Below are 25,776 nucleotides of genomic sequence, written 5' to 3'. Positions count from 1 at the left end.
CACTTAAACAACACAATGTAACTCCAAGTCAATCACACTTCTGTGAAATCAAACTGTCCACTTAGGAAGCAACACTGATTGACAATACATTTCACATGCTGTTGTGCAAATGGAATAGACAACAGGTGGAAATTATAGGCAATTAGCAAGACACCCCCAATAAAGGAGTGGTTCTGCAGGTGGGGACCACAGACCACTTCTCAGTTCCTATGCTTCCTGGCTGATGTTTTGGTCACTTTTGAATGCTGGCGGTGCTTTCACTCTAGTGGTAGCATGAGACAGAGTCTACAACCCACACAAGTGGCTCAGGTAGTGCAGCTCATCCAGGATGGAACATCAATGCGAGCTGTGGCAAGAAGGTTTGCTGTGTCTGTCAGCGTAGTGTCCAGAGCATGGAGGCGCTACTAGGAGACAGGCCAGTACATCAGGAGATGTGGAGGATGCCGTAGGAGGGCAACAACCCAGCAGCAGGACCGCTACCTCCGCCTTTATGCCAGAGCCCTGCAAAATGACCTCCAGCAGGCCACAAATGTGCATGTGTCTGCTCAAACGGTCAGAAACAGACTCCATGAGGGTGGTATGAGGGCCCGACGTCCACAGGTGGGGTTTGTGCTTACAGCCCAACACCGTGCAGGACGTTTTTCATTTGCCAGAGAACACCATGATTGGCAAATTCGCCACTGGCGCCCTGTGCTCTTCACAGATGAAAGCAGGTTCACACTTAGCACATGTGACAGACATTACAGTCCGGAGACGCAGTGGAGAACGTTCTGCTGCCTGCAACATCCTCCAGCATGACCGGTTTGGTGGAGGGTCAGTTATGGTGTGGGGTGCCATTTCTTTGGGGGGCCGCACAGCCCTCCATGTGTTCGCCAGAGGTAGCCTGACTGCCATTAGGTACCGAGATGAGATCCTCAGACCCCTTGTGAGACCATATGCTGGTGCGGTTGGCCCTGGGTTACTCCTAATGCAAGACAATGCTAGACCTCATGTGGCTGGAGTGTGTCAGCAGTTCCTGCAAGAGGAAGGCATGGATGCTATGGACTGGCCCGCCCGTTCCCCAGACCTGAATCCAATTGAGCACATCTGGGACATCATGTCTCGCTCCATCCACCAACGCCACGTTGCACCACAGACTGTCCAGGAGTTGGCAGATGCTTTAGTCCAGGTCTGGGAGGAGATCCCTCAGGAGACCATCCACCACCTCATCAGGAGCATGACCAGGCGTTGTAGGGAGGTCATACAGGCACGTGGAGGCCACACACACTACTGAGCCTCATTTTGACTTGTTTTAAGGACATTACATCAAAGTTGGATCAGCCTGTAGTGTGGTTTTCCACTTTAATTTTGAGTGTGACTCCAAATCCAGACCTCCATGGGTTGATAAATTTGATTTACATTGATAATTTTTGTGTGATTTTGTTATCAGCACATTCAACTATGTAAAGAAAAAAGTACTGAATAATAATATTTCATTCATTCAGATCTAGGATGTGTTATTTTAGTGTTGCCTTTATTTTTTTGAGCAGTGTATATATTTTTGACAAGTAATACTTTTTTTTCTCAACGGTAGGGGTTATAATTATTGGACACCCCTGTTTTCAATACCTCACCTTGCGAGGATAACGGCACTGAACCTTTTCTAAAAGATTTTATGAGTTGGAGAACACTTAGACCATTCCTTCATACAGAATATTTTCAGATCCTTGATATCCTTCGTCTACACTTATGGACAGCCCTCTTCAATTCAATCCACAGGTTTTCAATGGGTTTCATTTCCGGAGACTGAGATGGACATTGCAAAATGTTGGTTTTGTGGCCATGTAACCATTTCATTGTGGATTTTGATGTGTGCTTGGGGTTATTGTCTTGCTGGAAGATCCACTTTCAGCCAAGTTTTATCCTCCTTGCAGAGGCAAACAGGTTTTTGGCTAAAATGTCCTGGTACTGGGTAAAGTTCATGATGCCGTTGACCATAACTAGGGCCCCAGGACCAGTGGAAGCAATATAGACCCATAACATCAAAGATCCACCCCCATATTTTACAGTAGGCATGGGGCTCTTTTCTGCTTATGTATTCTCATTTCGACGCCAAACACACAACTGGTGTGTGTGACTAAACAGCTCTATTAACATGTCATCTGATCATAGCACTGGTTCAAATCCAAGTGCCAATGCCGTTTAGCAAACTCCAGACGTTCACATTTGTTGGATGACATAAAATAAAGCTCTTTGGCCACGCACACCAGTGGTACGTTTGGCATCAAAATGAGGGGGAAAAAACATACCTACTGTAAAATATGGTGGTGGATCTCAGTTATGGGGCTATTTTGCCTCTGCTGGTCCTGGGGCCCTTGTTCAGCCCATTATATTTATATAATTTATATATATATTATTTATATAATATATATTTATATATATTTACAACTTTTTTTCCATACATTTTTTATATTTTTTTCCATAAACTCATCTTTAAAACACTCTCCTGCAACCCGCCTCACCAATATATATTTATAAAAAAGTATTATTTACCTCAAATCTGTAATCCTCCAAGAAACTAGCCAGAAGCTAGCCAGGAGCTAGCCAGAAGCTAATCCAGAAGCTAATCAGAAGCTAGGTCAGAAGCTAGTTCAAGCTTTTGTCGATTCCGGAGCAAACATCAATTATTCTGGAGCTAGCCAGCTGAAGAGTTCCATCAATCACTCTGAGGCTGCAGTCACCTATCCGGACCCGTTTTACTGCCTACGCAGAGCCCCACCGGGCCTTCACAACTGGACTGCCGACGTTATCTACCCAAAGGAGTTATCCGGCTGGCTCCTCCGTCACAACGTTACCTGAACGCCAATCCGCGGCCTGCTAACCGTTAGCTGTCGTATCGGCTGCTATCTGAATAGACAATCAGACAATTTGTTTATTTATTTTTATTATTATTTTTGTAAAAAAAAATTCTTGGGCCTCTAACTATATCTATTGTTTTTATTTTTGTTGTTGTTGTGTGATTTGGATTAATCCCCTCTACCACACGGAACCCCACTAATCTACTGACGGAACGCAAGAAGTGGCTAATAACAGACGTCCATCCTATGCTAGCTTGCTACCGATGGCCTGGCTAGCTGTCTAAATCGCCGTGACCCCCAACCAACCTCTCCACTCACCGGACCCTTTTGATCACTCGACTAAGCATGCCTCTCCTTAATGTCAATATGCCTTGTCCATTGCTGTTCTGGTTAGTGTTTATTGGCTTATTTCACTGTAGAGCCTCTAGTCCTGCTCACTATACCTTATCCAACCTATTAGTTCCACCACCCACACATGCAATGACATCTCCTGGTTTCAATGATGTTTCTAGAGACAATATCTCTCTCTTCATCACTCAATACCTAGGTTTACCTCCACTGTATTCACATCCTACCATACCTTTGTCTGTACATTATACCTTGATGCTATTTTATCGCCCCCATAAACCTCCTTTTACTCTCTGTTCCAGACGTTCTAGACGACCAATTCTTATTGCTTTTAGCCGCACCCTTATTCTACTCCTCCTCTGTTCCTCTGGCGATGTAGAGGTGAATCCAGGCCCTACAGTGCCTAGCTCCACTCCTATTCCCCAGGCGCTCTCTTTTGACGACTTCTGTAACCGTAATAGCCTTGGTTTCATGCATGTTAACATTAGAAGCCTCCTCCCTAAGTTTGTTCTATTCACTGCTTTAGCACACTCTGCTAACCCGGATGTTCCAGCTGTGTCTGAATCCTGGCTTAGGAAGACTACCAAAAATTCTGAAATTTTAATTCCAAACTACAACTACAATTTTTTTTAAATGCCTTCCTAACCATCTTAAATAAACATGCCCCATTCAAGAAATTTAGAACCAGGAACAGATATAACCCTTGGTTCTCCCCAGACCTGACTGGCCTTAACCAACACAAAAACATCCTATGGCGTTCTGCATTAGCATCGAACAGCCCCCGTGATATGCAGCTGTTCAGGGAAGCTAGAAACCATTATACACAGGCAGTTAGAAAAGCCAAGGCTAGCTTTTTCAAGCAGAAATTTGCTTCCTGCAACACTAACTCAAAAAAGTTCTGGGACACTGTAAAGTCCATGGAGAATAAGAACACCTCCTCCCAGCTGCCCATTGCACTGAAGATAGGAAACACTGTCACCACTGATAAATCCACCATAATTGAGAATTTCAATAAGCATTTTTCTACGGCTGGCCATGCTTTCCACCTGGCTACTCCCACCCCGGTCAACAGCACTGCACCCCCCACAGCAACTCGCCCAAGCCTCCCCCATTTCTCCTTCTCCCAAATCCGTTCAGCTGATGTTCTGAAAGGGCTGCAAAATCTGGACCCCTACAAATCAGCCGGGCTAGACAATCTGGACCCTTTCTTTCAAAAATGATCTGCCGAAATTGTTGCCACCCCTATTACTAGCCTGTTCAACCTCTCTTTCGTGTCGTCTGAGATTCCCAAAGATTGGAAAGCAGCTGCGGTCATAAATAAAAATAGGGTCATTCCCCTCTTCAAACGGGGAGACACTCTTGACCCAAACTGCTACAGACCTATATCTATCCTACCATGCCTTTCTAAGGTCTTTGAAAGCCAAGTCAACAAACAGATTACCGACCATTTCGAATCTCACCATACCTTCTCTGCTATGCAATCTGGTTTCAGAGCTGGTCATGGGTGCACCTCAGGCACGCTCAAGGTCCTAAACGATATCTTAACCGCCATCGATAAGAAACATTACTGTGCAGCCGTGTTCATTGATCTGGCCAAGGCTTTCGACTCTGTCAATCACCACATCCTCATCGGCAGACTCGACAGCCTTTGTTTCTCAAATGATTGCCTCGCCTGGTTCACCAACTACTTCTCTGATAGAGTTCAGTGTGTCAAATCGGAGGGTCTGCTGTCCGGACCTCTGGCAGTCTCTATGGGGGTGCCACAGGGTTCAATTCTTGGACTGACTCTCTTCTCTGTATACATCAATGAGGTCGCTCTTGCTGCTGGTGAGTCTCTGATCCACCTCTACGCAGACGACACCATTCTGTATACTTCTGGCCCTTCTTTGGACACTGTGTTAACAAGCCTCCAGGCAAGCTTCAATGCCATACAACTCTCCTTCCGTGGCCTCCAATTGCTCTTAAATACAAGTAAAACTAAATGCATGCTCTTCAACCGATCGCTACCAGCAACGGCCCGCCTGTCCAACATCACTACTCTGGACGGCTCTGACTTAGAATACGTGGACAACTACAAATACTTAGGTGTCTGGTTAGACTGTAAACTCTCCTTCCAGACCCATATCAAATATCTCCAATCCAAAGATAAATCTAGAATTGGCTTCCTATTTTGCAACAAAGCATCCTTCACTCATGCTGCCAAACATACCCTTGTAAAACTGACCATCCTACCAATCCTCGACTTTGGCGATGTCATTTACAAAATAGCCTCCAATACCCTACTCAACAAATTGGATGCAGTCTATCACAGTGCAATCCGTTTTGTCACCAAAGCCCCATATACTACCCACCATTGCGACCTGTACGCTCTCGTTGGCTGGCCCTCACTTCATACTGGTCGCCAAACCCACTGGCTACATGTCATCTACAAGACCCTGCTAGGTAAAGTCCCCCCTTATCTCAGCTCGCTGGTCACCATAGCATCTCCCACCTGTAGCACACGCTCCAGCAGGTATATCTCTCTAGTCACCCCCAAAACCAATTCTTTCTTTGGCCGCCTCTCCTTCCAGTTCTCTGCTGCCAATGACTGGAACGAACTACAAAAATCTCTGAAACTGGAAACACTTATCTCCCTCACTAGCTTTAAGCACCAATTGTCAGAGCAGCTCACAGATTACTGCACCTGTACATAGCCCACCTATATTTTAGCCCAAACAACTACCTCTTTCCTTACTGTATTTAATTAATTTATTTATTTTGCTCCTTTGCACCCCATTTATTTTTATTTCTACTTTTCACATTCTTCCATTGCAAATCTACCATTCCAGTGTTTTACTTGCTATATTGTATTTACTTTGCCACCATGGCCTTTTTTTGCCTTTACCTCCCCTATCTCACCTCATTTGCTCACATCATATATAGACTTGTTTATACTGTATTATTGACTGTATGTTTGTTTTTCTCCATGTGTAACTCTGTGTCGTTGTATGTGTCGAACTGCTTTGCTTTATCTTGGCCAGGTCGCAATTGTAAATGAGAACTTGTTCTCAACTTGCCTACCTGGTTAAATAAAGGTGAAATAAATAAATAAAATAAATAAATATTTTGAGTTTTGCTGTGTTGTTCACATCGTCATGGTTTCCTGATCCATCAGCCAGTAGGAGTGCACTTGATAAGGATCCACACCAGTCCCAACGACCGCATGCTGTGGGCCATGGACAACAGAGGGAACGTACATGTCCGCACAGGAATCACAGACGAGATGCCTGTCGGCACAGACTGGGAACACATTCCAGGTAAATGACCTGACGATTGACCGCCAATCAGACACCCAATGATATAACACCTTTTGTTCCCTATCCCTACACCTGTCATCCATTTTTTGATTTTTACCCAGTGCGTCATTGTCTCTTTGTTTAAGTTAGACAACCACGTTTCCATAAGCGGAAAATCAGACACCCATTCATAAAACCTTCGTCCAAAGACGAGACAGTCAACTTCAGTGTTCTATATCCAATGTGTTCCCAGGCCTTCAGGCCAGTCAGCTGGTGCTGAGTGTGAAGACAGTTTGGGTGCGTTGCCCCAACGGGGAGGTGGCGAGGCGCTACGGTATCACTGACAAGAACCCAGCAGGGGACTACTGGAAGAAGATACCAGGCTTGCTCAACTGGCTAACAGGTGGGTGATGAGATGGAGACAGAGAGAGAGAGAGTGTTCCAGTTGTGGAACAACACATTTCAAGTTTTAATGTCAAATGAACAAGTACAGTGAAATGCCTTTCTTGCTAGCTCTAACCCCAACAATACAATAATCAATAACAAGGTAGAACAAGATATACAAATAAAAAATAAGAAGAACATGATACAGTAAGAACACAACTGTGTTCTAGTACAGTGGCAACAACAAAGTGTTGGCTTCCGCTCATTCCCACATCTTGGTCCACAATTCAAGCATGTTTTGTACACAGGTCAGGGGCTTACTGTAGCTTAGAGTTAATACACTCTCAGGCGTTGTTAATGTTTGGCTTGCTGTTCCTTTGTGCATGTTTGAGATCGACTCCACAGCCAGAATCACTGATCTACAAATCACCTTGCGTCCCAAATAAGTCCTCATTAAGTGATCAAGATTAGCGATTCTGCTCCTTGCTTTGCTCAATCTGATCCCTCCAACCCGCTGATTGTCCCACAGTGACACCCATGGACGAACTGTGGGCTGTGAGTTTGTCTGGAGGTCTGAGTCACCGGCTCACCAAGACCATGGTGCACACCGTTGTCAAGTGCCACGTCAACACAGGCTCCCTGAGCGGAGAGGACCTGGAGGAGGAGTGGGAGGTCATCTAAAGAAGACAGAATTTGCATTCTATTCCCTATATAGTGTACTACTTTTGACTAGGAACCACAGGGTGCAAAGGGCTCTTGTCAAAAGTAGTGCACAATGTAGGGAATAGGGTGCCATTTGCCATGTCTCTTCCCAACCGAAACAACCACTATTATTATTCTCTTTCACTACTGAAATGGGCTGCATTTCATTATTAGTCTGTACTTTACTTACTGTGTATTTTTTATGTTAACCTCCTATGTACATAATATCTAAGATTTTATGGCAACTGCTATATGGTTATGAATCAGAACTGAGTGCACAATGGCTCTGTAGACAGACAGGACGGGATGATTTTGTGTTACCAAGGGAATGGGGTGTGACGCCCAGCCGTCCTTATGCTGTTTTCAAGCATTATTAAGTGTCCAACCAGTGTTTACGTTTAACCTAACCCAACCAATCCCTATTGAATTTGAATAAATTAATTTATTGATATATTAGTTATTTTATTTGTTATTTTTATCTGATGACATTGTAGGAAGGCGATTTTGTTATATTTATTCATTTTAGTTAGTCTGCACTTTAGTTGTAAGTGAGAAGGTAACCCCACTCAAGGACACAGCACTAGTCTAGACTTGCTGCCCTTTTTGTTTTCTTAGGAAACACCCTCTCCCAAAGGAACTTACTGTAGCTCTGGTGTTATGTTTTACACATTGATCAATTCCATTGAATACTGTATTTACCACAGCACACTCAAGAGCCTTCCAATAGGGTACCTTCGATTAAAGACTTCAAAGTGTTAGAACTTTAGTCCAGTTTAACCATTGTCACCCAACTCAATGCCACAGGAGTTAGATAGGGCCATTGTCTGTGAAATTATGTTTGTATATTGTTTTAAAGGGAACTACGACTAGTAGGAAGGAGATCCGTTATTTATTGTTATTTTTACTGTATATAATAACACAGTTGTAACATGTGAATGTAAGTACTTGAATGGAGAAATTGATTACGTTAGTCACCTTGCAAGGGTACCTTAAGTTCATCTCTGTCGGTGCTTACTGTGCACAGATTGATTGCTTCCTTTTTTACTGTGCAATGATGTGTGCTCACTAAGGAAGGGACATTACTTTGCAGGATTTTGAGCTGGAGATTTCTAACGTGTATTTTGTATAACTACCAGAAAGGGAAACTAACCAATTAATTTATCCAGTCTTAATACAGCTACTGTATAAATATGGGAATCATGCATTTAATGGTTGACAGATACTTTAATCAAACATATTAACAACAGCTAAACAGCTTTGGAAATATAACGCAATCACTGACTAGTACATCTCATAGCTTTGTGAATAAGTTGGTTGTGTTTGTGAAAAGCTATAAGTGTGGCTTAACTAGTACTGTATTACAATGCTGAATTATCTAGCTATAATATTAACATATAGAAACCAGGGTTACACATTGACATTAGGCATACTACATGGTATCATAATGCTGCTTCCGAATACTGTACTCTACATCAGTGCTACTTAGTCATTAGGGGCTTGCCAGTTCAATTCACTTTGACAAAGAGTGCATCCCAAATGGCAACCTATTATTCCATATGTAGTGCACTACTCTATTGTTTCAACAGTGGGGGATCCTTAATAAAAAAGTAGTAAATACTTTTGACCAGAGCCCGCACCCTGGTCAGAAGTAGTGCACTTTGTAGGGGAATAGGGTGCCATTTGAGATGTAAAGAAAATCTGATGGGTCATCAAATGACCAATGTTTTGGAATATACTGGACAAGTTGAAGTACTGTAGCCCCTCTGTGCGTCTTTCATGGGATGCACAGTACTGTAAGTCCACTGTATGAATCCATGCCTCTCCTCAGTATGACTTCCTTAATAAAGATGTTTACAGTTATTGACTCTACGTGATGATACTGTATGACGACCATAAAGCAGCGTTTCTCAACTCTATAGGACTGCACATTTTTTGCTCTAGCCCAGCACTAACACAGTGCTGAGCTGGAACAAATATGTGGGAGCTGGAGTTGAGAATGTTCTCCTTCTGACCACGAGCCAAGCATTTGTCAGAGAAAACAAAACCATGAATGTGTGTAAAGAGCTCATTCAAACCATTGTGCCATTTTATGGGTGGGTGATACCATGATGTAAAACATATGTTCATGCTGCCATATAGTTTTGGACCTATTCTAAAGTTTATTCTGTAGTTCTGTAACTACATTGTTGTTCCATTGCCTGTGTAGTAACTGTGTAATTACTGTAGTAGTAACATTGTATTAACATGTTCTCTGCACCCCTTTAGCCCACAACCTCCAGATAATGGCCCTATAGGTGAAGCACATTATAGATAAAAGAAAACAACAGATTCATATATTTTATAGACAATAATAGTATTTTATTTACACATTGCAACATTAACACCATTAAATTCACTCTTGAGTGTCAAATATGACAACTCAACATTTATTCTAAAGTGCATTGTTTTTAAACCTTTAAAATGTAAAGAACATTTTGAGTTGCTATTTACAAAGCCACATGCTGCATTCAATTCACTTTTATTGACACTGTTGTTAAAGTGTTCACACCATAGCCAAAAAGAACTATTTGATTCCAGAAGTCAGTACAGTAGTTTTATCTGAGAGGTCTGAGAGAATGTTTAACTGGCATACTGGTGTAGTCTGAAGTCCAGTGGTTTCAGAAAGTCTGGCAGAGGGTCCAGCTGTTCAACAGGTATGGACTGGGTCAACTTCTGCATAGCCTGAACAAAGAGGGGGGGGGGGGATAGTCCTGATAGCCACTGGAACGCCTGATCTCCAATAAGACCCTGCCACAGCCCTGGATTCTTTTCCAACTTTCCCTTCATTTGAAAATTGAATTTTGGCATGAAGAGAATGAGATAACCAAGGCAGACGTGCTTCCGGCGCATGTCAGGCTCACTCCGCCGTATCTGATTTAAGAGGCAGTCCAAGGGGGTGTTCCCATCTCGATCTGTGACATAAGGACATGCACCGTGTCCTAGTAACAGAATCAAACACTCAGGGCGAACCAGTTCGCACGCCAGATGCAATGCGCCTTTGCCTCCCTCCACGTGAAAACATCCACGACTGTTAATGTAGCTCACGCGCTCGCTATTGGAGAAGTCTTTCAGAGAGCCCAGAATCATTTTCAGGATAGTAATACGGTTATAGCGGACAGCTACTGTGAGATGTGGTGTTACAGATGCTTGGCAGCAGCAGAAGCTTCGACTGGGCATCTCCAGTGCGCCGACAGAGTATCTGTTGAGCAGGTATCTGGCGTATTGTTGATGATCGTGCACAAGTGCATACAGAAAAGCCTCGGATGGAGTAAAAGTGCACGCCCGCCCGTCATCTTCCCAGTGAAACACCTCCATTGTCCGCATGTCCTCGAGTACCCATACTGGTAGCAGGTCCCGCACTGCTTGGTAGAAGGCAAAGGAGGTTCTTTGGCACTGTTTCTCGGATTTATAATCCGCCCGGTTGTCAAACACACCCGCTAGATCGTAAGGCATGGTCACTATGTTCTGCAGATACGTTTAATTTCGGAATATAGCTTTTTTTTGCAAGGTATAAGCACCTCTGTGCCAGGTTTGTTTACATCAAGACAGGATGTCAACAGAAGTGATTTTTGTAGAAGACAAAAATAATCAATAACTGAATTTAGAAAAGTTGCATGACACACTGGAAAATGTGTTTCAAAATAAGAAATAAAAACCGATAGCAATCGTTTAGAGCTCTTCGGTCTCGCTGCTCTCTGAGTCTGTGTTCAGTAGCAAGGACCCTGCCTGAGTCTGTTCAGCACCGCTATTCTTGACTTGCTTCAAACCCCTTTTCGAACTCCATCGGCAGTTTATATATCCTTGCTGGTGGCGAACCGTAGTGGAACTCCCTTCACGACTGCCCTCGTTGGCCGCTGACTGCGTCAACAAATATCCCCATTGGTTGATGACGACTTCAAAGTGAGATTAAATGTGACGTCAGTTCAAGTGCCCCTAACTTTTCCATATTTGTTGTGTGCCATGTGAGCGATTTGTTTGTGAGACGCGCTATCGCCCCCCTATCGAGTGTCCCCACTGCATACAGTACATTCAGAACAGTCCGGTGTAGAGGATGTATGTTGGGTTGTGGGTCGCCAGTGCAAGTTATATAATTGCGTGTCTGGTGCAACGTGCTGCTACCAACACCCTCCATTGCTAAATTCTGACAGACATGTCTGTTTTACGCGTTATAACTGTTTCTCGTTTGGGTCGTAATGTCTCATCAGGATTAGGCTAAACCTATCAAGTGTAAAATCTATTTTAAGGATAGAATAAAAACGTATATTTACACCACATTACAATGGTCAAGCAACTATAGGCATTTGAAAAGCGGTGACATATGCATTGCAAAAACACTAACTTTAACATTAAAATGTAACCTCAAATTATGAAACAGTTTGTGAGTTCATGCAAAGTCAAATCTAGGCTATTGGTTTTAGTAGCTTCAGTATAGGGCAGACCATAATCGGCTTTTAGATAGTCGACCACGCCATCTGTTTGGTGAATACGTGTCATTACATGTCATGCATAACCTTGAATTGACAAAGTAGCCTATCTTCACCACTCATTTTCAAATTTACAGCAAACAGTATGTCCCCACATCATGATCAAATCTGATGTATTGAAATAATTTCTTATGAGCCATGAAGTGGAAATGCAATGTGAAATGGGTATAGAAGTGGGAATTCAATGTAAAATGGTTAGGAATCTGCTAATTAAAAATGTCTAGTTAGGAAAGACAGACTGGTATCAATAAAACATTTTGGGGGAAAGTGACATCCTGGTATGGAGTTGCATGGACTTATTCATATCCTCATTGAGCACGGTTGTGAGTAATAGCAATTGAGAGAAGCATGATCCAGCTGCAGGTGGCACTCTCATGTCCCAGTGACTATGATGCAAACAGACACGGTGATGTTTCACAGTCATAAACCCCAACCCTAACCCTGCGTTATGGCCTGGGTAATCTGTGTAGCCTATGTCATGAGAAATAGATGATCACAAAAGATAATATTTAGATTTAGTGAATATCAACATGACGTGAGCATGCCTGCTGCAGCTAGATAGGTAGGATGGGACTATACTGTATAAAATAGGCCACTTTACAGTTCAAAAGAAGCATGATGGATGAGTCTTTTTGATTAAATGAATGTTAAGTGAAGAATGAAATCCATCACAATCTGTAACAACCACATCTCTGTGGGAACGCCATTGGAAAAAGGAATAATAGTCTTGTATCTTATTCATATATCTGCACAGATACGGTGCCTTCCAGATGTATTTTGCCAGTGTAGTAAAAAGACCAGATACATTAACATCAGGCAATAGTAGCCTATAGAAAGTATTCCCAATTCCTATGGGAGGACCCTCCGATTTAGCAAGAAATGAGTCTAGCTCAAGTGCAATTTTTTGGAGGTATGATCTTTGAGCCTCTGTAAACTTCTCACTTATCGTTATTCATTCATTCATGATTATCCCTAATCATGGTAGCATCCACATTTAATATAGAGGTGTTCAGAAACATATTCTATTCCTATTTACAATAAAAGTACCTCAAAAGACACAATACATTGTTCACCTTTCAGTTCATATTGGCCAAAACAAACCGAAACACAACCAAAACAAACTGCAAATGCATCCAGAAAGTTTGTAGAGTCACAAGCTTGATTTAATCATTGTGTGCTAGGCATATGGAACCAAATAATATACTTTTGACTACTTTAATACAACCTCAGGAGGCTGAATAAATGTGGCTTGTCACCTAAAACCCTCATAATATTTTACAGATGCACAATTGAGAGCATCTTGTCAGGCTGTATCACCACCTGGTATGGCAACTGCACCGCCGACAACTGCAGGGTAGTCTACCGGGGGCAAACTAACTGCCCCCCAGGACACCTACAGAACCAGATGTTACAGGAAGGCCAAAAAGATCATCAAGGACAACAACCAGGAGCTGCTGCCTGTTCACCCCGCTACCATCCAGAAGGTGAGGTCAGTACAGGTGGATCGAAGCTGGGACCGAGAGACTGAAAAACAGCTCCTATCTCAAGGCCATCAGACAGTTTGCCATCACTAACACAGAGAGGCTGCTGCATACACACAGACATGAAATCTTTGGCCACTTTAACAACTGGATCACCAGTCACTTTATTAATGCCACTTTAATGATGATGTTTACATATCTTGCATTACTCATCCCATATGTAAATACTGCTTTTTTACCATCTGTTGCATCTTGCCTATGCCGCTCAGTCATCCCTTTACTTAGATTTGTCTGTATTAGGTAGTTGTTGTGGAATTTTTAGATTACTTGTTGATATTACTGCACTGTCAGAACTAGTAGCACAAGCATTTCGCTACACTCGCAATAACATCTGCTAACCATGTGCATTTGACCGATAAAATTTGTTTTGATTTATAAGTGAATTTGTCCAAATAGGGGGGACTAGCAGAGGTGGAAAAAGTATTCAATCGTCATACTTGAGTAAAAGTAAAGATACCTTAATAGAAAATGACTTAAATAAAAGTGAAAGTCACCCAGTAAAATACTACTTGAGTAAGTCTAAAAGTATTTGGTTTTAAATATACTTAAGTATCAAAAGTAAATGGAATTGCTAAAATGTACTTAAGTATTAAAAAGTAGAAGTATAAATAATTTCAAGTTCATTATATTAAGCAAACCAGATGTGTGTGAATTGAACCATTTTCCTGTCAACATGTCATGAGTACCTTTGGGTGTCAGGGAAAATGTATGGAGTAAAAAGTACATTATTTTCTTTGGAAATGTAGTAAAGTAAAAGTTGCCAAAAATATAAATACTAAAGTAAAGTACAGATACCCCAAAAAACTACTTAAGTAGAACTTTAAAGTAGTTTTACTTAAGTACTTTACACCACTGGCGACTAGATACATAAAGTTCCTTTAGTTCTAAAACAGATATGTATGAAAATACCTTCAAATAAAAGGGGACATTCTGTACTGTCGTCTCATATGAAACATTTCAAAATCTAACTGCTGCAGTATAGAGACAAATTGAAATGTTTTAGCTTCACTCCAAATAAATACATGGAGGAGTTTATATAGCCTCTAGCCTCCTCATTTTCAAGGAGCCCAGAAGTAGCTTGATTGTGACAGTGCGAATGCAAGACACTGCTCCCTTATACGGCTTCTAAGGTTGGGGGCTTCTAAGGTTGGAGAACACGGCCCTGAGGTTAGGCCATGGGGGAACATATTTGGGATATTCTGATAGGCCTATGTATAATTTGTACATGGTCCCTGACATATAAAGAAAATATAAATTAAATGCATTCCATCTGATTTGAGGAATGTGTCCATTGTTGAATTAAATTATTTTAATACACCTTTTTGAATGTAAATCAATTCCATGAATTGGCTGTAGAACGTAGGAAAACTTATTTTGTTTAATTGCATAAGTTCCCATCTACCCAATTAATTAATTAATTGTAGCCTCTAGTTTCCAGGCAAGAAGAGAGTTGGTCCACTCATCATTATTAGCTTGAGGGAGGCCTCTTCAGGGCAAGCCTTGAAAAATTCAGTTCCATCTGATGCAGCCAGGCACTTTATCAAGACCCCGTGGAGTGTCAACTAGCAACCGACCCACCTGGCAAGATTCTCGACACCTAGCTAGTAACGATTGTAATGGACAAAAGTAGCCAGCTAACTAGTCAAAATCTGTAGAATATCGTCGACAAATGCGTGTGTTAAAGCCACGTAGCTCTAGCTATGCTAATTGATTTCATAAATCAAGCTAGCTAGCTAGTTGCTACCGCAACTTTTATCCAAGTAGCAGCGAGCTAGCAGTCAAGCATCCTCGCGAACTTGGGGTATTTTTGCTCGCTAACTGGGGTGGCTGGTTAATATTGAAAGACCCATACAACACAGTTATTTGGCCACCCGTTATATTTTTGGAGCCAGCTATCTTAACAACTTTTATAACATAGCCGTCTTAATTGAGATTGCTGGCTAGTTGAACAGTTTAATCAGTTGGTCATCGCTTCGTCTAGCTAGCCACAATAGCTTTGCTAGCCAACCTGCTAACGTTACTTTGTTCGCTAGCTAGCAAACTAGCGCCAGGCATCTAGCAAGGTGCTGCTGACTACAGACAGACAGTAACGTTACAGTAGCTAGCTAGCCAAAATCCGAGTACTTTTGTTGCTCTTTCTCCGTTAAAAAATCCCCGCAATGATGGAAAAGAGTGGTTCGGAAATGTCAGGGAAAAGAAGGGGTAGGAATACAGTTAATAATCCTAACAAAAGTTTAGCTACGAATGGAAATAGCAACAATTCATGGGAGGAAGGAAGTTCGGGCTCCTCCAGTGATGATGAGCATGGTAGGTCAACACGACGGTGGTAGCCTCGGTCACTCTAAACTAGTTCATACACTTGTACAGTGATTTAAAAATGTTAATCCTGTGTTTTGTTATGTTTAGGTAGTGGTGGTATGAGAGTTGGGACTCAGTATCAAGCACTCGTGCCAGACTATGATCCAGGTGAGTCATTTTACTGTTCAGACAGTCAAGAAGATGGAACAGGTTACCAGACATGATAGCCTCGAACAATTCCTGGTCGTCTATTCCACGAGCCTTGACTAAGCGGGCTACTGCTAACTACATCTTTATTATTTTGACATTCCGACTCCTGTCCACGGCTACATTGTTTCATGTTTGAACCGATTTAACTGCGGAACTATTGTCAATGTATCCAATATATTTCAGCATATTTAGCATATAACAATTCTGAGATGAGCTAATTAAAAAGTTTGTAACAGATTTACATCTGTTATAGCTAGGCCCTAATTGTTGGTCGAACGACCATGGTTATAAACGTTTAATTAAACTATCTGGAGTTAGAATGGTGTTGATTGCTTCCCTTTAAGCAATGAATCATGAAATGTATTATTTGTAACATGAACTGAATAAATTGTAGTTGCTTTCACTAGCCTATTTGATTAAGCCCTGACTTCTAATGGTCCATATTTTTTTCCTTTTCAATTTGGTCTCCTTGCGAGAATTGATAGGCATGTGCTGCTAATAATACATATTGTATTTTCCAATGGAACATAATATTTCATTCTCGCTAAACTTGTATTGCTGGAAATTGGTTTCACTTTCACTAGAGTTTCACTTTCAACATAAAAGCATTTAGGATGAAGGCAATGAGTAGTTTTGAGTAATTAAGTCACTGGTCCTCATTCGATCTTTTATCCCCCCCCCCGTGACAGAGATTGCCAAGGCGGCCGAGGAGAGGGACAACCTGGGCATGCTGGTGTGGCTCCCCAGCCCGCACCTGGCTGAAGCTAAATGTGAGAGCCATTCAAGCCATTTTCCTCATTATGTACCGAATGTAAACGACTTGCCCATTTTACTTTTACAAATCTTATATTTATCTGAAGCAAAATATTTAGTTATTGTAATAGCTATGCAATAACAGAAATGGGTAGCTGAGTGTTGTGCAAGTGAGTGTTATGCCATAGTCTTTCGGATCGATATATTTACACACACACAGAGAACCAGTCAAAAGTTTGGACACACCTACTCATTCAAGGGTTTTTCTTTATTTTTACTATTTTCTACATTGTAAAATAATAGTGAAGACATCAAAACTATGAAATGGCTCATATGGAATCATGTAGTAGCCAAAAAGGTGTTAAACAAATCTAAATATATTTTACATTTGAGATTCATCAAAGTAGCCACCCTTTGCTTTGATTACAGATTGGCACACTCTTGGCATTATCTCAACCATCTTCATGAGGTAGTCACCTGGAATGCATTTCAATTAACAGGTGTGTCTTGTTAAAAGTTCATTTGTGGAATTTCTTTCCTTCCTAATGCGTTTGAACCAATCAGTTGTGTTGTGACAAGGTAGGGTTGGTATACAGAAAAGAACAAGTCCATATTATGGCAAGAACAGCTCAAATAAACAAACAGAAACGACAGTCAATCATTACTTTAATTAAGACATGAAGGTCAGTCAATCCGTAAAATTTCATGAGGACCGCCACAGGAAAGGAAGACACAGATATACCTCTGCAGAAGGTAAGTTCATTAGAGTTACCAACCTCATAAATTGCAGCCCAAATAAATGCTTCAGTTCAAGTAACAGACACATCTCAACATGAACTGTTCAGAGGAGACTTCAGCAATTTGACCATGAATTCGACCTGATTCGCACAAAGAAACCCCTACAAAAAGACACAATAAGAAAATACTTGCTTGGGCCAAGAAACATGAGTAATGGCATTACACTGGTGGAAATCTGTCCTTTGGTTGGATGAGTCCAAATTTGAGATTTTTGGTTCCAACCGCAGTGTCTTTGAGACGCAGATAAGATGAACGGATCATCGCTGCATGTGTGGTTCCCACCGTGGAGGTGTGGTGGTGCTTTGCTGGTGATACTGTCAGTGATTTATTTAGAGTTCAAGGCACACTTAACCAGCATGGCTACCACAGCATTCTGCAGCAATATGCCATCCGATCTGGTTTGCGCTTAGTGGGACTATTATTTGTTTTAGAACAGGACCATGACCCAACACACCTCCAGGCTGTGTAAGGGCTATTTGACCAAGAAGGCCTTGCCTGGCCTCTACAATCCCCAAACCTCAACCCAATTGAGATGAGTTGGACCGCAGAGTGACGGAAAAGCAGCCAACAAGTGCTCAGCATATGTGGGAACTCCTTCAAGACAGTTGGAAAAGCATTCCAGGTGAAGCTGGTTGAGAGAATGCCTTGACAGCTTTGCACACGCTTGGCAAAGGGTGGATATATTTCTCAAATATAAAATATATTTTGATTTAACACTTTTGGTTACTACTTGATTTCATATGTGTTTCATATTTGACATCTTAATGTAAAAATAAAGAAACCCGTGTCCAAACTTGAGACTGGTACTGTATACTTAGATACAATGCATTCGGAAAGTATTCAGACACCTTGACTTTTTCCACATTGTTACGTTAACGCGTTATTCTAAAATATATTGACAGCCTAGCATTCTCTCGACCAGCTACATGAGGAATGCTTTTCCAACAGTCTTGAAGGACTTCCCACATATGTTGAGCTGTTGGCTGCTTTTCCTTCACTCTGCGGTCCATCTCATCCCAAACCATGTCAATTGCGTTGAGATCGGGTGATTGTCGAGGCCAGGTCATCTGATGCAGCACTCCATCCCTCCTTGGTCAAATAGCCCTTACACAGCCTGGAAGTGTATGTTGTCCTGTTGAAAAGCATATGATTGTCCCACTAAGCGCAAACCAGATGGGATGGCGTATTGCTGCAGAATGTTGTGGTAGCCATGCTGGTTAAGTGTACCTTGAATTCTAAAAAAAATCAGACGGTGTCACCAGCAAAGCACCATTACACCAGCACCTCCATGCTTCACCATGGGAACCACACATGCAGAGATCATCCGTTCACATACTCTGTGACTCACAAAGACACGGCGGTTGGAACCAAAAATCTCAAATTTGGACTCATCCGACCAAAGGACAGATTTCCACCAGTCTAATATCCATTGCTCGTGTTTCTTGGCCCGAGCAAGTGGCTTCTTCTTATTGGTGTCCTTTAGTGGTTGGTTCTTTGCAGCAATTCGACCATGAAGGCCTGATTCACGCAGTCTCCTCTGAACAGTTGTGTCTGTTACTTGAACTCTGTGATGCATTTATTTGTGCTGCAATTTCTGGGGATGGTAACTCTAGTGAACTTATTCTCTGCAGCAGAGGTAACTCTGGGTCTTTCCTGTGGCGGTCCTCATGAGAGCCAGTTTCATCATAGCGCTTGATGGTTTTTGTGATTGCACTTGGAAGAAACTTTCAAAGTTCTTAATGTTCCGTATTGACTGAACTTCCTGATTTAAAGTAATGATGGACTGTCGTTTCTCTTTGCTTATTTGAGCTGCCATAATATGGACTTGGTCTTTTACCAAATAGGGCTATCTTCTGTATACCACCCCTACCTTGTCACAACACAACTGATTGACTCAAACGTGTTAAGAAGGAAAGAAATTCCACAAATTCACTTTTAACAAGGCACACCTGTTCATTGAAATGCATTTTTGTTACTACATGATTCCATATGTGTCATTTCATAGTGTTGATGTCTTCCCTATTATTCTACAATGTAGAAATAAAGAAAAACCATTGAATGAGTAGGTGTGTCCACACATTTGACTGGTACTGTATGTCAATAAGGTATTTGTTTTTATTTTTTGTATATTTGCCAAATTTCTTGACCAAATTTGTCTTTTGTCATTATGGGGTATTGTGTGTAGATTGATAAAATGTTTTTTCAATGAATACATTTTAGAATAAGGCTGTAGCAAAATGTGGGAAAAGTCGACTGGTCTGAATACTCTTCGAATGCACTGTGTGTGTAAATATTTTTTTGTACAGTGGATGAATACATTGCAATTGCCAAAGAGAAGCATGGGTACAACATGGAACAGGCACTGGGGATGCTCTTCTGGCACAAGCACAACATTGAGAAGTCCCTGGCAGATTTGCCCAACTTCACACCTTTCCCAGATGAGTGGACAGTGGAGGACAAGGTCCTGTTTGAACAGGGCTTCAGCTTCCACGGAAAAACGTTCCACCGTATACAGCAGATGGTGAGACTAACACCTCCGAATTGTATCATTTTTGTTGGTTAACAGCAGACTACTCCATTGGCTAACATGGAACACACGATGACATGAGACATTGAATTCTAATTTGGGGTGTTCATTGTGTGAAGTCTCTAAAACACAAATAATGCACAAAACTGCTTTCGTTTGTTATTTACAAGTTCTTCTTGTTCATGTGCTAGCTGCCAGACAAGTCCATTGCTAGCTTGGTTAGATTCTACTATTCATGGAAGAAGACACGGAGCAAAACCAGTGTCATGGATCGCCACGCACGCAAGCAGAAGAGAGAACGAGAGCAGAGGTATGAAGTGTGTTCTTTTGTTTAAAAAGCATGAACCGCATTCTCTCAACTTCCACTCCCTTTTGGAAAAACTAGTCCTGGGTGGTTTCAACCATTCCAAATGAGACAAAAAAAAAAAAGAATACCATAATTTGTTTTCTATGTGTTAAGTTTTTGCTTTATGTTTCAGTGAGGATGAGGCTGAGGAGACCAATGGAAATGCTCCAAGCGATTTAGAGTACGACCCAAATAAGGAGGAGAAGAAAGAGGTGGTTCTGTTCAGAGGCTTTTATCAGTTTTAATAAATGCTGTTTATTGAAGCCAACTAACAAGGTCATTTTGTGTTTTAGCTGGGCGCAGCACCTGAGAAACAGGAGCCAAAACCACTAGCAGTGGTACTGAAGGTAGCTTTCGAATTGCAAATATTTTCATTACCATTTCAATAGAAACCTACAACATTCATATTAAATTGACACTTTTGATGGTTTGGCTTTTTAACCTAAATCTATTCCTTCACGTCTAGCCGACTACTGGCGTGGCAGAGAAACTGACCCATGTCAAAAAAGAACCACAGGGTCCCCCAGGGAAGAACCTGCACCGTGCTAAGAAGAAGCCTCCTAAAGGAATGCATCTGAGCCAGGGAGACGTAGCTGCAATGTCCACCAGCACCCCCGCTGCAGTCGGTGTGCTGCGGCAAATGGACATGGAGCTGGTTGGCATCAAACGCCAGGTTAGTGCACTGTCTTAACATTAATACATTAATCTTCTGTGACTGCATTTCCTATCCATTGATGAGTCCATTTTGTGTCGATCATGTATTCATGTCAATGGGAGATTTGTGTGGAAATGAAGAACTAAGCCTGTGTACCTAGAGTGTCTTTAGGGTGACGAGTTAACCTGACCATTTTTCCTTAATGAGTTTTATCCCCTTCTAGATCCAGAGCATCAAACAGAATAACAGTGCCCTGAAAGAGAAGCTTGATGTGGGAGTAGACAACTTCAGAGTACCTGAGGTAATGCTATTGCTGACCTAAAGTTCTGACCATCTCATTTGACTATCTCCATAGAATTAAAGGTGCATTATGCAGAAATGGCTCGTAACAGTTGGCCTAATTTCAGTTTGTGACAAAACAAGCAAGTATGCTGTGGAGAACCATTGTACCATCTAAACTGCTGTGAAATATGTTTTTCAGAACCAAAAATATTGTATTTTTTTAGCTGTTTGAAGCTGGTGTGCAAAAAAAAAAGTAAAAGCTGCAATAACGAAACATAACGGGAAGCATAGGAATAGTGTATGTGCATAGAATATATCTACTACTGCTTAGACTTGCTTTCAATGAGTGACAGATCTATAACATACATTTGGTCAGATCGCCCAAAAAGTGACATATTGCAGCTCAAATGTTACTATTGTTTTGCAAAGTGATGGGAAAACAAAGCTTTCTGAAGCATGGACGCTTTCCAGCCAAATGTCGAAAAATAGAGACAGCGCTGAGATGTCTATTTCGGCAACCAACCCTCGAAATGAAAGGCGTTTCGCTTCCTTTTTGTCTTCAAGCAATGCCAAATCAATCAGGTGGTTTGCGACAAAACAACGTTTCGGATGTCGTTGATGACATGCTTCGGATAAAGTGATATGGGTATCGGCACACTCCTTTGAAGCAAACTGCTTTGCAGTTTCAATGCATGCTCCGGTATCCATTGTTACGGTAAATGTAACATCACGAGTCTTGTAATACATTTTGACCTGTCTTGTTGCTTGTATGTTTGACCATTTTATGTCTCAGGTGAACCAGAAGTTTAACACTCGCTGGACAACAGAGGAGCAACTGCTTGCTGTACAAGGTAATAGATTGCAAGTGCAACAGATGGGTTGGGATTCGAGAAAGGGTAGAAAGTGGAACCAACTGAAGTGGGGCCCATGTGAAAAGTCAGATGATAAAAAAATATCTTGAATTCTGTTTCACTGGGTGGGCCTGGCACATAACAATCTCAATTTGTTCAAAATGTATTTTCCCTCCTTTGTAACCTCTTCCAGCCATCAGAAAATATGGGCGGGACTTCCAGGCTATCTCGGATGTGATTGGCAACAAGTCTGTGGTGCAGGTGAAGAACTTCTTTGTAAACTACCGCCGTCGCTTCAACTTGGATGAGGTGCTGCAGGAGTGGGAGGCCGAGCACGGGATGGAGGGAGCAGCCAAGGGAGGAGAGGAGAAAATGGACACATCACCATCTCCCACTGAGGATGGAGCCACCAACCCTGTGCCGCCAGAGGACCAAAAAGAGGTATGTGACTCCACTCTTTGTATTGCAAATCGTCCTCCAACGACCCATATTAAGAAGAAAGAGTGTGTAATTACAGATGTATTCTAATAACTCGAGACCCACCTCTCACATGCCCAGGTTCGGACCCATAGTTTTTAAGAAACCCTGCTTTAAAGAGCCTTAATTGAAACAATAGCAAGGTGGTCACCCTGCCTGTGATTTGGTAAAAAGCTGAGGGATGGGCCTTGACAAATGTAACCACTCTCAAAATCATAGACCGAGCTATGGATACAAGGACGTGATATATGATATAAAAATGATAGTTTTAACTGTGTTTTGAGGCTATACAATGTTTGTTTACATTTACATTGTTTACAAACGTTGGAGTAAAACAAGCTTCTATTGTGGGTCCTGATGGGGTATGACAGTTTGAACTTAGCTCATGAGGCATTTAAAAGTTATATTTAAGCAATTAGGCTTGAGGGGGTGTGGTATATTGCCAATATACCACGGCTAAGGGATGTTCTTAGCAAAACAACGCGGAGTGCCTGGTGTGGTACAGTATATTGGCCATTTACAACAAACCCCCAAGGTGCCTTATTGCTATTATAAACTGGTTACCAATGTAATTAGAGTAGTAAAAATGTATTAGGTTTTGTCATACCTGTGGTATACGGTCTGATATGCCACGGCTGTCAGCCAATCAGCTTTCAGGGCTTGAACCACCAATTTATAATCTTTATGAATCAATTGTTCTATATCATTAAGTCTATAAGCAATTGAGGATTTCAGTCTTTAATTTGATTTTTTTTGCAGATGTATTAAGTGCAAATACTTCCCAATGTTGTCTCGTTACAGGAATCCTCACTAGTGGAAGCACAACAACCTCTAGCATCCTGAGTGGCCAGCCATTTTGGATAATTCTGTTGGCAGAACTCCTCCCTCTGAGATTTTACGTCTGTTCTGAAGAGGCGATGATGAATCTGCACAGGTTACTCCCTGTCTTTGCGGGCCTGTTCAAGAAGGTCATTCCTGTTACCTCATCCCCGATTCAAGGATGTTTTGCAGCTGCCCACCAATTAACTTACAGCACCAGTCTTCAGCCGGACTGACAGTCAAAGTAACCAGAATTATCTGACTGCACTTTATCTCATCCCAGAAAAATCTTCTGTATCAAATGTAACTTGTTTATGCATCTGGCGCCTTTTACCCTGCCTCGGTCACTCAACATTACAGATGATCCCTGTTATCCAGCCCACAATATCCCTTTGTCATCTTATCCTTCTGCCACCCTCTTTACTTTGTAAAGACTGGTTTTTGTTGTGTAGTATTTAATCGCAGTAGATCTCGGTATGAACTGACCCTGTCGACTACAATTATTTTGTATTGTGCCCAATGTGAGGAAGCTGTCTTTGTACACCAGACAGCCATAAAGAAAAACAACCCAAGGAAATACCATTGCAGTGTTGGAGAGGGAGAAAATGTGAGTCAGGTGATTTGCCCCCTGATATACACAGTGCAGAACAAGATGATGGCATTTCCACAGGGCCATTTCATACTGAGACCCAATACAAGTTAATACCACACAACCAAATCTATTTATATTCTTCCTTCCAAAACTCTTGTCTGCAGCTGTTTCCTTTACCCCCTAACTAACTTTACCCCCTAATGGGTACTTGTCCCCCCATGGATTTACAAGGAACAGACTGGTGTATGAAGGCTTTAAATCCAGGAGGGGGAGTTAGCGAGACAGTTGCACAGTGTGGGAGTGAGATAGGAAATCGGAATGCAGAAATTGCCTTGCAGTATTCTACAAACTCCAATCACCATTGGGTACAAAGTAAACACTACAATCTCCCTTCCCTCTGCTTCTATGTGTTACTTACGGCTGAACATCAGCCCTCCCCTACTGATATACACGCAATGTTTGTCATAAAAGGTTGCTCTTACGGAATGGATGTGCCTCCAGCATAATGCAAGTAGGATTCTGGGATCTTGAAATTGCCATATCCATGGCATGATGAATGTTGTCCCCCCCCCCCCACCGTACTGAAAAGACTGTACAGACTTATTGAAAACTGACATTACATATAGTAAGTGTAGAACTTAGAATCCCAACAGGCGCTTCCATTGAAGAAATAAACTAGGTGTTGAATTTTAAACGGTAGTGCACTTTTGGTGTTCAGTGTTCAATATTACTCAATTTAAACTAAAGTTAACATGTTCTGGTGCATATTTATAAATAATGCATAAATTGTTTGGATGACAGGTTAAAGAGACATACAAATAATGTAAAACTTTAAATAGGAGCTGTTCATCATTGAGAGATGTCCATTTTCAGTTTACTAGTAACCTCAGGACACACAATCATGTTAAAGAATGCTTTTCAGTTGGAAGGAGAGTTGAGTGAGAAGTTCCTTAAGTTGATGATTAGGGAGCAAGGCTACAGTAAACATGTCTCCCCCCGGGCCAAATGAGATTGCTGTGACTAACCAATTTCAGTTAATTACTATAGCACCAGCCTTGGGCCGATCAGTGTAATTTTGTAAATGCCGGGTATCTATGGCAAGACTCATCGTTCGCCCAAGTTTCGTCAAAATCGGACCAGTGCTGTCCGAGATATTGCGTGTGACGAGATATTGCGTGTGACTAACGGACAGACTGAGAGAGATCCACAGTCCCCTCTCTCCGATTTTCATCTTGGGGAACAATTTTACATTTTAATTTAAACCTTTTTTGAGTTCTGAAGTGTTTTTATTTGTCATTTCAAACCCTGTCCCTTTCACAACAACTGGCCTATGCTATTCTACCGTTTTTACTGTACTGGTACCATGATTTAGCATACTGTTTTGAAATCTTTTTATATATTTATGAAGAAATTGTGAATGCCTGAGGTGGGGTTTTAATGAGGTTGTGTGTATTGCTGTCATTTACCATTGTGTATTAAATTTGCGCATCAATTAACTAGACAATAAATTTGAAGGATTTATAGGGACATTCACTGGATGCTCATTTGTCTTTTCCTG

The 25,776-nt window shown here is 41.7% G+C and overlaps 3 protein-coding genes across 4 annotated transcripts in view; 2 read left to right on the top strand and 1 right to left on the bottom strand.

Moving 5' to 3' along the window:
- LOC135508005 (tectonin beta-propeller repeat-containing protein 2-like) overlaps positions 1-9,406 on the top strand; it is a 35,851-nt gene extending 26,445 nt beyond the window's left edge. For both annotated transcript variants that reach the window (XM_064927871.1, XM_064927870.1), the window contains exons 18-20: positions 6,340-6,481; positions 6,714-6,863; positions 7,374-9,406. In XM_064927871.1, the coding sequence (XP_064783943.1) occupies positions 6,340-6,481; positions 6,714-6,863; positions 7,374-7,525 (444 nt within the window). In that variant the 3' untranslated portion in view covers positions 7,526-9,406. The remainder of the gene's footprint in view (positions 1-6,339; positions 6,482-6,713; positions 6,864-7,373) is intronic.
- Positions 9,407-9,886: 480 nt separating this feature from the next.
- Positions 9,887-11,410, bottom strand: ankrd9 (ankyrin repeat domain 9). The gene has a single exon (XM_064926919.1). It carries the CDS (start codon positions 11,036-11,038, stop codon positions 10,166-10,168), a length of 873 nt encoding a protein of 290 aa, XP_064782991.1. The 5' UTR covers positions 11,039-11,410; the 3' UTR covers positions 9,887-10,165.
- A 3,654-nt stretch (positions 11,411-15,064) lies between these two features.
- Positions 15,065-25,747, top strand: rcor1 (REST corepressor 1). Its single transcript, XM_064927868.1, has 12 exons — positions 15,065-15,921; positions 16,021-16,076; positions 16,808-16,888; positions 19,976-20,190; positions 20,388-20,506; positions 20,676-20,754; positions 20,836-20,889; positions 21,009-21,215; positions 21,421-21,498; positions 22,273-22,330; positions 22,524-22,771; positions 23,609-25,747. The coding sequence occupies exons 1-12, from the start codon at positions 15,770-15,772 to the stop codon at positions 23,648-23,650; spliced, it is 1,389 nt and encodes a 462-aa protein (XP_064783940.1). The 5' UTR covers positions 15,065-15,769; the 3' UTR covers positions 23,651-25,747.
- Positions 25,748-25,776: the final 29 nt, after the last annotated feature.

The sequence above is a fragment of the Oncorhynchus masou genome, chromosome 21 (assembly GCF_036934945.1).
Source record: "Oncorhynchus masou masou isolate Uvic2021 chromosome 21, UVic_Omas_1.1, whole genome shotgun sequence".
Classification (NCBI taxonomy): domain Eukaryota; kingdom Metazoa; phylum Chordata; class Actinopteri; order Salmoniformes; family Salmonidae; genus Oncorhynchus; species Oncorhynchus masou.
The sequence above is the reverse complement of the archived record's forward strand: the minus strand, read 5'-3'. Positions and strand labels throughout refer to the sequence as shown.